The sequence below is a fragment of the Halyomorpha halys genome, unplaced genomic scaffold, assembly GCF_000696795.3.
Source record: "Halyomorpha halys isolate HHAL.00 unplaced genomic scaffold, Hhal_1.1 Scaffold837.1, whole genome shotgun sequence".
Taxonomy (NCBI): Eukaryota; Metazoa; Arthropoda; class Insecta; order Hemiptera; family Pentatomidae; genus Halyomorpha; species Halyomorpha halys.
The window spans coordinates 597,097-611,463 of NW_027104749.1; the positions used below are offsets into that span (position 1 = coordinate 597,097).

The 14,367-nt window shown below is 33.5% G+C and overlaps 2 protein-coding genes across 8 annotated transcripts in view; both read left to right on the plus strand.

Annotated features, from left to right (window-relative positions):
* pan (pangolin) overlaps positions 1 to 14,367 on the plus strand; it is a 385,910-nt gene that overhangs the window by 338,752 nt on the left and 32,791 nt on the right. For all 7 annotated transcript variants that reach the window (XM_067044983.1, XM_067044988.1, XM_067044985.1 and 4 more), the window contains exon 4: positions 7,420 to 7,546. In XM_067044983.1, the coding sequence (XP_066901084.1) occupies positions 7,420 to 7,546 (127 nt within the window). The remainder of the gene's footprint in view (positions 1 to 7,419; positions 7,547 to 14,367) is intronic.
* On the plus strand, positions 2,863 to 4,085 carry LOC136795195 (jerky protein-like). Its single transcript, XM_067044978.1, has one exon. The coding sequence runs from the start codon at positions 2,901 to 2,903 to the stop codon at positions 4,083 to 4,085; it is 1,185 nt and encodes a 394-aa protein (XP_066901079.1). The 5' UTR covers positions 2,863 to 2,900.

A 14,367-nucleotide genomic window follows, 5' to 3' on the forward strand; every position in this document is an offset into this window, starting at 1 on the left:
TAATTTTGAAATTATTGTACATAGAGCTATTATCATAATCACTACCGTTATGGCGATAATATAATATCCTCTTTATTTTATGTAATAAGTAATTACGTTACCCCGCTGAAAATATTACTTCAGTTTTACAGTTAAGATTCAGCTATTCGTAAACTTATATTAACTCTGAATGTACCCCCTGAGACCTAATATCTAGCTAGACCGCATATGAACTGATGTTTTAGATCAAATCCATCGCACCTGAGAGCCATAAATGGATCGATACTACCACATTATATATATGTACGATTAAAGTATACTGGGTTGTACGAAATAAAATGGCAGAAATGCCTTGCATAAGGAAAAAAAAGTTTTCAGAAGTTAAAAATTGAGTTTTGTATTCGAACATAAAAACAGGAGTTAATTTAATTAAATTTTTCTTTTATTTAAATTGTTATAACATAGGATGTTCATTCCTTTAATGTTTTTTTATGTAATCAATATAGCTAACAAGTTAAAAAGAATTTCTATAAATAATTTGAATTGTCTTGTATTAAAATTTTAATTCATAAGAACAACCCTGACCATCTCCTTTTAAAATGTTAATGGCTCATAGTTAAATTAATTTTTAAATAATTGGTTCATATTTAATTTTTTTTTTGTTTGAAGTAACAAAAATTTAGTTCTTAAGTAGACAGAATTCGCTATGTAATTCCTAAACCTAGTTTTGTTTTCAAGAAATCATTACATTCATAGTTGGTTTTTTAAAATATAGCCATTTATAGAAATTTCATTTATTCATGCTAAATATGTCATGATTCATATTCATATTGCTCAAAATCGATTCATACGAAGTACAAAAACAGATTTGTCTTTGACCAAGTGTGGGAGGACCCCTCGCTCTTCTGTAACGTAAGTTAACTTCAAATTAGAGAATTCGCGAGCATTTTCTGAAGAATTTTAGGTTAGAAATAGCATTAATGTATTATTACGAGTATTTAACAGATTCATTAAAATTTGATAAATTAGTTAAATTAATAAATAAAAAGTTACAAATATTTAAAGAAAAAAAAATGTTTTACATTCACAAGAGGTACTCTTGTTGATTTTTTGTAAGCATAATCATGAATTACTTCGTCTAAGTTAATTTCTTAAAGTACATCTTTCTAGCGATTTCAATAATCTGTCCAACCTCTATTGAAGCAATCTTACACCTTATTTTATTCTTAGTTCGTTTTAATTTAACTATCAGAGCCTTTAGTACCTTGGTATATAGGGTAAAGATAGAAATGTACCTAATTATTTAAAGGACTAAAAATTCGTTATATAGAAATAAAATGTTAGGCTGATTGAAATTCTTTCATATCAATATCAATTGTCGATTGTAACTGTTCACTTCAAATGATACTTCCTTCTTATATTATTTTCAAGTAGTTATATTGAAAAAAAGGTTTCCTATGAAATAGGAAAAAAAATCAATCTTATAGGTCTTCGATTGTTATTTATTTTTATGTCCATCGAAGGCCTCGGTAAAATATAACATTAATGAATCCAACTAATATGTAAAATTATTAACTCTAGTCAGATGTCTTATGTTTTATAATTTTGTTTACTATTAAGTAATTTTAAAGTGAATACTTGAGAAATTGAATTCTCAATAATCGGTCGTGAATAAAAATATTATTTGCAGGTTTTCTTTAATTTCGGATATTCAATGAGCTGTAAAAATTAAATTAGGAAGGAAGGGAGATAGAGAAATGTTGTTGACTCGCGGGGTTGAACTACTATTAGTGCGAAGGTCAGTTCTCGAAGCGGTGGTTGGTGGGGGCGGGCCTGCGCCCTCCCTCCTCGCCTCCTATTGGCTCTGTCTCCGCCAATCCCTCCCCTCGCCTACCCCCACCTCCTCCATCTATTTGCTTAGCCTCATCCCCCTCTTGTTTTTTCACTTAGTTAGATGAAGAAAAATTAAATTCTGTCCCCAGATAAAAAGATGATTCATCTTCATTTTCGAAGGCTTATATTACGTTATATAACGTTCCTTTGGAAAATATCATTATGACAGTATTACTCGTCATCCGAGGGCCTTTTATTTATTTAATTTTTTTTTTACATTTTATCTACAAGTCTATATTTTTATTTTTCGGATCCAAGGATGGGAAATATGACAACCAATCCATGAGTATTGACGGACCAGAGAATGTGCGTAATCGATGACAGGTCCTGTAGTGGGGAAGCTGCGCCTTAGAAGATGCGCGATGCTGAGCCCGCAGTATTGCCGCGATTGCCCGGAGTGCCTATCTCACGCCCTCTCTTAATATTTTATTGTCTCTTCTCTCCCACCAGTTTATTTATTTTGTCAGCCATATTTTTGTTTTCCTTTGAATATCTGCATTCAGTCTTCTAGCCATTCGTATGATAAAGGCATCATCAATCAGAAAAACGAAATGAGATGAGAAAAGCAAACATAATAAGGCTATAATGGAAACAGTAAGTCGAGAGAGATGAAAAGAGGAAAGTTGACGAGAGGAAAAAGGTGGGCCAAGAGTAGGGGAAGTTATTCAGCTTTAATTGTTTTCCCTTTGTCACAAAGGACTTGATTGTATGATATAAGTTTGTTACGTCACTTAGGGCTGAGGGGGGGTATCCGCTTAACTTTGTGGGAGGGGGTAGCTTTGTAGATCAAAGGCCCTGGCCCTATCTCTCTCATATCTGTTCCCCTTTGAAGTCCCTTTGGCGGCGGAACATCAAAGGGCCAGCCGCCACACACAGAGAGCATTATAAACGCTCCCTCTCCCTCGCTCCTCCCCTCTCTCGCTCTCGCCAAACTTTGAACTGGCTCTCTCCGACTAGTTTATATTTCAACTCAGTCGCTCCGGTGTCTTTAGAGGGTGAACATCGGCTCGAATGCGCTCTCAGCCCTGATGGAAGCCGAGCGGAAGAGGCGAAAGAAGAAGAGACTTCCGACGAAGGCCGAGAAACTTCGAGCGCGGCGGCGGCGGCTGTATCGGGAGTGCGATGTCGAGCGAGCGGTGTACAGGTGGTTCAGTAGGAGGGCGGAGCGGCCATCATTGGCGGAGGTGGCTAGGAAGGCGACCCTGGTGGCGAGAAGGCTAGGGGCCGATGCTGGGCAGGCCAGAGCCATTGACGAGGAGTGGGCGGCTAGATGGTCCCGTAGATTCGGCACCGATAAGGAGGGCTACAGCAAGGACCAGAGCTACGCCTGCCTCTGTCTCGAACTGGACTGGGGCAGCCTCCCGGGTCTCGGAGGCCTGCAGGACCGGGTCTGGCTACTGGCCGCGGGCAACCTCTCCGGCCGCCATCGGACGCGTCTCCTCATCACCGGCAAGGAGTGGCGCCCTGACTGCCTCAAGCACGTCAACATGCTTAGCCAGCCCGTGGTCTACGCCGGTGGTGGCGTAGGTCGACCGACCCCTGACCTATTCAGCTGGTGGTTCCATCGAGAGTTCGCTCCCGCGGCCTTGGCCCTCAACTCTGGTGGAGCAATACTAGTCTGTGAAGAATTGGATTTCCTGCCTCCTGCGGAAGAGTGCGTGGCCGCTGGCGGTAAAGTGAAGTTGGTTGTGAAGAGTGCTGATGGAAGTCTGGATCAAGTCAAATCGGAACTAAGGGCCCGCTACGCTATGTTGCTTATCCATAGCGTGTCTGTAGAAGGATTATCGGGATTCACTCTGAAAGACGCGTTCCCTCTACTTCACCGGGCCTGGCTCAACGTACGACCAGAAGTGTTCGGAAGATCGGGAAGCTCGGAGGACGACCGCGTGTTGCTACTGGAGCTTCTTTGGCTGTGCCATGAGGCAGGCCTGGAAACCGATGAGGCGGGAGTACGGGCCTGGGTGGTAGACAGCGGGCCCCCTGCAAGTTCGGTGAAGGCGGAGCCCCTGGAGCAGCTGGAGGTCCCCTCTGCAGCGGAGGCCGCCGCCCTCCTCGGCAAGGCCCTCTTGTGGATGGAGAGCGAACCCATTGAGCCTTCCTACCTCCTCGTCCTCAGGGATATCATAGCTATCGCCAGGCAGGCATGTTATTATCTAACATTTATTTGTTTAAAATTTAATTTTGTTTTCCAAATTTTATTATTTTTGAAATGATTATAAATACATCATCAGTAAAGCCATTATTCTTAAGGAATTTGTATTTTTATTATTTTATTTTTTATGTCATCAAAGTAATTCACAGTATTTTAAAAAACAATAACATTTGTCAACATATCAAATTTTGTTTGGTTTTCCAATAGAGCGGCTTCTTTTGATAAAAGTCGGGCACCTGGAAAATCGATGCTGGAAACCAAAATGGCGGCCTCCCTAGTCCATTCATTTTCCTTCATTGCCCCTTATCGCCTGCTTATTTAGATCTTAAGCCTATTGTCCTTTGTCATCTGGGCTTAGCCTTGATCCTCCTTAGTGTTTGCTTAATCTGTCCAGCTTACTAAACATAATTATTTAAAAAACAAAATCAGTTATGATATTGTACATCGAGGTCGTCACTGTCTGACAGATACTTATATATTTAATAACATTCATAAACATTTTAAATTAATTTAATTGAACTCGATAATTATTGAATTATGTAATAGTAATTACATTGCTTATTAATGTAATCATGTAATATTTGTGGCCTATTTGAAAATACAGGAGTAATCATTGAGATATTTAGAGAAACATTAATATTTTATTCGCACTATTTTTATTTTTTATTTTATAATTTAGTTAATAATTATAAATACATAGTTGCATATTTATATACATCTATCCATAGTATATCATAGAAATCATGATGGGAGTTCTCTAAATCAATTTTATATTTATAAAATAATATTTTCATTCCAAAATAAATTTTAAACTATCAGGATTTCAATTGTAAACAACTTGTTTAAATGTTTCCAACCCTATCACTATTTGCGCATGCGTAATGGGTTTCCATGTTTACCTCTTCTGTACCAACCGTCCTCGCTTTGCGATCAAACATTAGTGCAATATCAGAGTTTTCAACCAATTAATATCATGTTTTTTTTTTAAAGTACTTTTATTTTATTTATTTTTTTCGATGGACATTAACTAGTTATTCATTTTTTACTTATTTATTACCAATAAAAACAAATACTACTTCAACAATGCTTTCAGTGTCTATTTGTATTTAAGTTTGTTTATTTGTAATTACAATGAATATGATTGATATCACAAAACATGACGAAATTGTCCAGTTAAAAAAGAAGAAAAACATAATTTATACTTTGATGTGTTCACCGCGGCAGAAATGAGAGTAAACATTTACATTAAAAAACACCTAATGAATTTTAAATAGTAAATATGCTGTTTAGTTTATAATATTTCTTATTGTTTCATTGAATTTTTAGTGATTTTAACTAAAATTCAGTCAGCTTTGGTTGATCATTTTTTTTTTTTTATAATCACTATATTAAATGTAGGGACATGTTTTCTCACTTTTTTAAATCATAATATGGATATAAATCATAAACTTAAGAAATTTATATGAAGTTAAATAATAAGTATAACTGTGATAAGTTTAATTATTACAATTATATATACAGAATTTGGGGATTAATGTAGTTCGTAAGGTTTTTCCCTTAGTCTTTTTAATTGATATCTCATTATATAATATGTTAAATGACGTATGGTATCGGCTTATCAGGCGATAACTTTGTCAGTGGAACTACTTATAACACTACATTGGAGGATCAAGGGAGAGGGGCCTTTTGGAAGGAAATGAAAGAAATTAATTTTTGAAATAATTCAGTTATTATCCTCCATAAAAAGGAAGGTTAAATCCTGAAATATCCATTTTTAAATCGCACTAGTCACAGGACAATTTTCTCAACAATTTATAATTGTTAAAATTGTTGACTGCGGTTTGGTTGATTCCAAATTAAAACAGTAATCTGTCTTCAATGGTCTTAGCTGCACGAAAACTAAGAAAATAAATCAAGTGTAAATCCTTATTTATATATATATATATTTCAATTTATCGTAATCATGAATTTAACGATTTGTTTGATCCATCAGGTATTGAATGTATCAAGTTTGGTGTGCAAGAAGAAATGATTATAAAAATAATACAAAATTAAAGATTGTATATTTTAGATTGAAATAGTTCTTTGGTGGAGAATTTCAAATGCTTCAAAAATTTGATTAGTTTTAAAATATTTAAATAAATGAAAAAATTAATTTAGTTAGAAAAGATAAATTTATTTTTATTTTTCAAAACTTAGATAATGTATTTCTTCGATTTTCTTCAATATCAAGATGGTTTGAACTTAATACAGGTTTTGATGTTACAGAATTTAGATTCATTGAAATTGCTGATATCAAGTAATTTTAGAGAAAAAATTATGTATGCTATAAATCCATAGTATTGTCGATTCGACAAGTAATTATTTGAATTTTGATACATTCGCAAATCTTTGTTGCGAATCTCTGAGACTCAAGAGCATCTTGGGAAAGCATATTCCAATATATCTTCCAAGTAAATTGGAAACCCTTGATATCTGTCCCACGAATCAATAGGCGATGCACACTTGTTTACATAGAACCAGGGGTACAAGTTAATCGCTTTGTAACCGAAACAGATGTTCCAGAGATGTGAGGAATCTTATTGTCTCATAATGCGCCAAAAGCCACCTGGTATTTCAATCATTTGTAGTCCCTTAGCTTGCGAATATTCATTTGCATTCTCAATCACGGCCAATTTTCCCCATCATGTTATGATAGTAATAGTATAAAATAACATAAAAATAAAACTTTATTTTGGGTCAGCTCGGTACTTTACGGTTTCAAAAATATTTTCTACACCCTATTATGTTTTTACCACCTTGATTACAACTTTAATTTAAAATTTATTTTTTTATCTTCTTTTACTGATTTTTTTTTCCTTTTTCATTTTGTGAACGGAACATCCCGTTTAATTGAAAGTGGCTAATCATTTTCTCTCTCCCTTGAACTTTGACTTACTCCTGAGGTTGTGGGAAAAACTATTATAAATAACTTAATTAGTCTAATAATATATATTTACTAATGTTTTAAATTTATCTGCATTTCAGGTTAAGATAAAACTATTAAATAAATTGTGTTATTTTATTATCCGAATTTAGATTTAAATTTAATCAACTCCATAGTCAAGTTAAATATTTCTTTCTTAAGTATATTTGATAATACATTAGTGAACTACTGCCATAGTCGGTTATGGAAGGTCAAGAGAGAAGATTTCTTATTGAATCATTAAGGACTTTATGGTCATCATTCTTCTCCAGGCAAATTATTTATTTATTGACTAAGTTGATGATACTAATATGATTTTGCAATTTAAATATATTTTTTAGTACCTCGAGTCATCTTTATGTTTTTATTTATATTGAAGTATTTTATTTATTGGATATTGTTGTGATTAACTTTTTTTTTTTTGTTTCAGGCTAGTAAAATAGGTCTGGGTGCTGGTCCTACAACCCTACCTTTCTTCTGCCACAACGGAGACCCACTTGGACAACCACCCCCAGCCCACATGGGTATCCCACCCTACCAGCTGGACAAACCTGGCGGTGAGTGGAGGGTCAGGAAGCTCCTAGCGTCAGGTGAACCGTCTCCAGAGAGTGAGTGAGTGTGTGTATGTGAGTCCTTATCCTATGTAATCCTCCTGTACCCTTCTTGTCCCACTTATCAAAGACATTCTTGCTATTAAGAACTTGAAATTATTTTCTCTGAATTTATTTCAACTATTTTCAGTTTATCTCTAGAACAACCAATTAGAAGATTTTTTTGTTTTTTCTTAATTAACATAGTTAGGTAAAGGAAGATGGTTCGGGTCAAAGAAAAACTGAAATAGTGATTAAACTAATTACATTGAGCCAAAATTTATTATTAACATTTTTATTATTAAAATGATGCAGTTTTTACTTCGATATACAAACATTTTTTTTTTTATTAATTAAAAATATATGCCATTTTCTTTTTTGCTAAGAATTCTTATTTACACCAAAAGCATTCAAGCATGTCTATTGAAACCAAATTAGCTTGGTTTCTCGTTTTATACTTTCTTACTCTTCATTCTGATTGAAATTCAAATCGCTGTTAAATTCAGAATAGATGTCAGACATTATCGAGAATCCGACAGCAATAAGGAATTCTATTTTTGGTTGTTTTTCTATAATTTCCAATATTTAAGATACTGTCGAGGGAACATCAACAAGAACTAAGCGCGTAGCTGAAGAAGAGTTAACACTTTTTCGTTCGATTCAGATCAAATTGCTCTAACAGAGTTTCCCTTCAAAACTATCAATCTAGTTTATTAGTATTGGTTTAGCTATGTATAGAATAATATTTATCCAAAAATCGATCCTTTCTTGTCGATGTGGGCGAAAAATGATCTTTCAACAAATAACAAATTTAGACCAAACTATTCTCTTTGAACACAATAGTCTTTGAGCTACAGTTTGTCTTTGATAAATGTTAGAATCGGCCTAAAATGGAAGTAATTCCTGCACAATTCTTTCATTCCAAAATAAATAATTAAAGTCAGAATGAAACTAATTACCATAGTTTGACAATAATTGAATAGTTGTTTTATTTTTATAGACCTTATTTAATTATTCGATTTTTTTATAAAACTGCTCTCAACTGAAACTAATAAATATATAGAAACACTTTATATTTCGAGGTTTTTTCCAGCTGACCATTCTATCTAGTTTCTAAAATAACTAAACGTTAGTATTTATATTTTGCTTTTTTTTTTCATGATTATTTGATATTTTTCTATTTATACTTCAGTATAAATAAGCTTGAAATCATATGTTGTTCAATTTAGTATGCCTTTAAAAATGAACACTTTAGTTTACTTCAATTTTTTTTTTTTTTTTATGTTATTCTTCTGTTACGGGGAGAGGGCGGCACAGAATCTTTGATCTTATGAAGTGCTAGGATAACTTCAGCTTTGGTTTATAAAATAATTGTGTTTATTTATAAGATTTCATACGACGAACTGTAAGATTTGATGGAAAGTTAAATATTAACGCTTATTCCATGTATATGTATATATGGGTGTTCACATTAAAAAATACTGAATACTACTTTAAATTAAAATAAAAACTTTTAAGGGAGGTTTTTGTTTATCGTTTTTCAAATGATGCCCTGAACCATTATTAGGTCCAAATAAGAAATATTTAACGTGACTAAGACCTTAAAAGATTTTGAGATTTAATATTTCGTAAAACCCCATTCTTTAAAACTCAGGATTAGTCATGTATTAAAAAAAAATTCAATAAATATTATAATTTTTTTAAATATTCTTTTATATAATTTCCTTGTGTATACATATCTCTATGTTGTGGCTTATGGAGAAATTAAGACCTGGCTAGAGATATTGTAGTATCTTCTTCATTCCCAGAATTTAGTGGCCATAAAATACATACTCCATTAAATACATTTTGAGGGAACGATGCACTGAATTTCTCTCACGACGAAGTCATCAATAGCAGATTGATGACATTTCAAGTTTAATAATATTGAGTCATTTTAACACTAGTTTTCAAAACCAGAGTCACTCGATTGTAAGCATTAAAGCTGAGATTTTTTGTGAATTGAAGTTTGGCATCATTGTCTTTTTTTATAAGTCAGATTTCATAAATTGTCGAAAGAAATGAAGCGACTCCTGATGGAAGGCGAATCGTTTTAATTACCAAAATATTTTAACATTGTATTTTTTTTTTTTGTTATTTATCTTGTTTTACTACAGAAAGTCTCAACTTCAATTGTTAATTGTATTTTTTAAACTCAGTGTTCGTTTTAGGGATATGATGTTTTCCTTGTGGACCCACCCCAGGTCAAAATATAGCAAAATTTCTTTTCATAAGTGTCGACTCTTCATCAAATTCCAAAAGATGTTGTATGATGGACGAAAAGTCGGAAATTTAACAAAAGTCGTTATCATTTCTAAACTTTAATATTTTGCTTCAATATGTATAACCGTGGAACAGGTAATTTTGGAACTTGAAAGAATCGAAAATTCTTCCTTTAAAAGAGTAGCTGAATGTAAACAGATATGTACAACTTAGACCTTTCAAAGAGGCAATATATCTTTGTCCCATCAAATTTTTTTTTTTTCGATTATTCTGAATAATCCATTATAAGTTTTATTAAAAACCCTTTTTAATTCCTGATGCTTATTGAGTATATGAGTTTATTTAAAATTTAACATTGAAAATAGTTTTCGGCCGAAAGATAAGAGTTAGATTAAGCCAGCAAAGTATATGGAAATTTTTAAATATTTCACTAATGTTTTTCGTGCTAAATTTAATTACAAATTTGATTAAAAATGCATAGACTTATCGAAAACCTCAGTAATATGAATTTCATATAAAAACATTATCTGTGACCAGATGACTAAATTCTATTAATCAGTTTTATTAAAGAGAGGTTTTTTACAATCCTCGTTGATATGAAGTAGCAATTTTTTTTTGTTAGGCTTATGAGAGATGTATAACGATGTAAAATGTAATTTAAATACATAGAATCGCATTGTCATTTGTATATTTTTTTTTAATTTACTATCTTGAAGAGATGTTCAAGTGACTTGTTATCTGAGATTTTTTCTTCTTAAAAACGGAATTATAATTCTGGAAGAATGAAAATCGGGAAATTTGGAAGTCTGAAATTCAAATTCCAAAGTCGGCCGACATCATGATTGATACTTACATAATCTACCGAGTCCGGTTGATGATTTTTGAGTTTTTACTCCCTTTATTTTTTTGTTTTCCTCTAAAATTATTTATGAGATAGTCATTTACTGATTGGCAGAGCGGTAGTCCAGAGTAGGATCGGAATACAGAAGTGATCGATGCCGAATCTCACTAACGAAGGAGCCCGAAGACTGAGGTTCCTAATCAACATATTTACTCACCCCTAGAGCAGAGCCTAATTGCTAACCCCACAAAGCGCCCCCTCCCACTCTCGCTATTTCCATACACTCCCGTTCTATATAAAATGTCGAATAAAAGGCCGTGTTAATTACTTCGTTAGTTAATTAACAGAGAGCCTTATTAGCGGACTGTCTCATACGCACTCGACGCGCTTCAATGACAAATTGAGAAGCGCCCTCCGCCTCAGGGCCTAAGTACCGTATTTTTTGAATTCCCCACCCCCCACCATCCTCGAGTTTTTTCATTACCGAGGCTCCTTTTCAGAACGGCCCTCTCTCGTTTATTCATCCCCTCCCCGGTCATAATGAAATTGTGTTCAAACTCATCTGACTTCTCGCTTCACATAGCTTCCTTTATCCCTACATATAATCTTCATGCTCTACTTCAGCCCTATCCGGACCCTCTTTAGACTTCTTCGTTTATGTTTGTCCTTCCCTCCCGTTCTACTATTTAGATTTTCATTTGCTTTTATACCGGCTGGAGATGCTCCCTCAAGATGTTTTCCTTTATTCTGTGGATTGGAAGGAGGGAATAGGGCTGAATTTTTGCATCGTTGAAGAGCACTATGGAATTTTTTTTTTTTAATTTAATCGGTTCAGCAGCCCAAAGAGTTGTAAATTTAATTAGGAATTGGCGATATATTTTATTTAATGTTGGTAAAAAATAGTTATTCTTTAGCTAGTATTGAAATCAAACGATGGTTTATTATTTTACATTCTTAACCTTTTAAAAAAAAGTTATTTTATTTTTGAGTAAACATTTTCACAATTATATAAAAATACCAAATACTAAAAATATATTGTAGAAAGATAGTCAGGGTATTTAGTTTATCTGTAACATAGGATGGAAATAATCAATATATATTTAGACTTACACACTTATTTTTTAGAAGTTATATTAAAGACTCATGTTACAAGATTTTAATCGCTAATTTCAGTAAAATAATTTCGGGATGCATTAATGACTTACGGACTAGGAAAGATTAATCATGGTCTGGAAATAATCTATCTGGGTATTCATGGCCCCTGTTATTCTCCATCTGTTATGCTCCATAATATTTTACCAAGATGAAACATTCAACGTAATATTGTGCCCACTGATTGAGAAATAAAAAAAAATATTACGAAAAGGACTCCATTCTCTCGAGATTTATTATTCTTAAAATCAGTCTTGCGTGCAATTGATCTTCCACTGCCTCTGTGAACCGCAAGTGAACTCAAAGCGCTCACTGGCAAGGAATAATAAATATAGCAGCGGAAGTTCGCCGGAAGAAAACCGCTATATTTAATGTTACCATTGGCCGAGAAGGTCCTTCATGTGTGATTTATCTGGCCGCGTCTATTTTATTATTTCCTCTTTGAGGCGAGTGTAAATACGGGCTCGTTTCTCTCAAAGGCTCCCTGGGCCACCTTATTTCCTCTTTTATTGCCGCCTATTATCGTTGATCAATGAGCGTTCTTTCAGATATTGTCATGTGACGGCTATAAGTCAGCGAGCTATTGTGTTTGTTCGGCTCCCGCAAACTGGAATCTCTTTGTCAGCGATCGGTTTAAGTTTCTTTGAAGTGACGTCTTCTTGCTACTTAACTGCTTTTCACGGATGCTTCTAATCTCACAAGGTCTTTGTATTGTAATCATGTAAAGGGTTTATGATTAGTGGAGCATTTGTCAACACTTGTTGATGTCGCTATTGTTGTAATTAATTAAGATGTTTAGTTCACGATATTGTTTTATAGTTTTCATTAAAATTAGCATTTTTGTAAATCCCAGGAAAATATTCGTCATTGTTATTTGCTTTGATTGATTATATTCAGGGATGTTGCCTTAGCAAATTATTAAGCGGCAAAGGGGCAAATCGTAAAATATTTTAAATAATTTAGATCAGATTTTAAAACAATCGGAGGTCTGGAGAGTAATCCCTGAAATATATACTTTTTCTGAATATTCTTGAAAATTTGACCAGTCTAAAGATAATTAATAAGCAAGTTGATTATGATAACCTCTTTAATGTTTTACCACAATTTTCGCAGTTTCAGGTAACCTGGTTGGTTGAGATGATAAAACTTCTCGGTTTAGTTTAGTAGTAATTTTGGAATAAACAAAATCTGAAAGGTGGGGAAAGAAATTTTAAGAGAAAAAGAAAAAATAAAACATTATACGTGGGCCTCAATATGGGTGCAGTAAAATTTTGAAGTATTAAAATTTAAAGCAATAATAAAAAAAAATTATATTGTTTTTTCTTTTTACAAATCTATGTTTGCACAATAGGAGTGCCATAAATTTCGTTGGATAACTTAAATGTGCCATCAAAAAAATGTTTTGAATAACAACGAACTATAAACTTTATACTGAAGTTCCAAAGCATGAAAATAATGTAGTTTAGTCGCATCATTATTTATTATTAAGTCGCCCCAATGTTATAGAGTACTTTTTCAGAGACTTAGGTGGAAAAAAGATTGAACTTAACATCCTGTTAAGATTATTATTAGGAGATTCTAAATCAGAGGCATGTAAAAGCATTTTTAACCGCTGAGTTATACACAAATATTAAAGATAAAATAAAATTACTCTATTCTAAGTCTACGAAGCCATAAACCAATATATCTTGAAGCTCACGTGCATTGTAGCGTCTCTCTTAAACTGATGACTTAAAAAATGGTGTAACTTGGTTAACGACAGACTACTCATATTAGGCCTATTCATCTGATGTTTTGATTAATAATATTTTAGTAGGTCCACCATTTTTTCTATATTAAGGCTGGAAAATTAGCTTAAGACCATTCTACGGCTTTTAATAACAATAATATGAGGTTTCTTCTTAATCGGGTTATGGGTTTTTTATGGAAATTAGCAAAAGCGTCAAGATTTTTGATCCTCCGCCATTTGGTCGTAAGGTGATTGACGTCAGGATCATAGTGTTATAAAACTTCTTACAACAGAAATAGTTATTATAATTTTTTTTTTATTTTATCAGTTCAGCCGTTTCTCGTGAAAAGCCAAACACACAGACAATAATTTAGATTTATTATTTTATTTTTAAACCTTTGTTCTCATATTTTTTTGTATATATTCTAATTGTTAACGAACGGTTGTATTTCTATTTTAATGATGAGGACGTGGTTAGGTTACAGACTTTTACACCCTAGCGACGGTCCTGGAAAGGAAAACGCCTGAGGCAACCCCGACAGTTAGATCTCACCAATTAGATTTTCTCTCAATTTTACTCCTAATTGCGGGGGGGTTTGGCCCAGAGCTGTCCCCCTCAAAGGCTCTCTGATAATTGGAATAATATATGGTCTCCTTCTCTATTCTCTACGTCAGATTCAATTACACTCGGTCTTTTTGTCGGTTAGTGACCTTGTTAACCGCCTGTCTGCTCTTCTTGTAGAGGCTGCTTCGTCGATACTACCTTCAGTCTTTGGTATATTTAAAAATTATATATTATATGTA

What these genes read in the sequence shown, in the direction of transcription:
- LOC136795195 (XM_067044978.1), top strand. Translation starts at nt 2,901, where the DNA reads ATGGAAGCCGAGCGGAAGAGGCGAAAGAAGAAGAGACTTCCGACGAAG.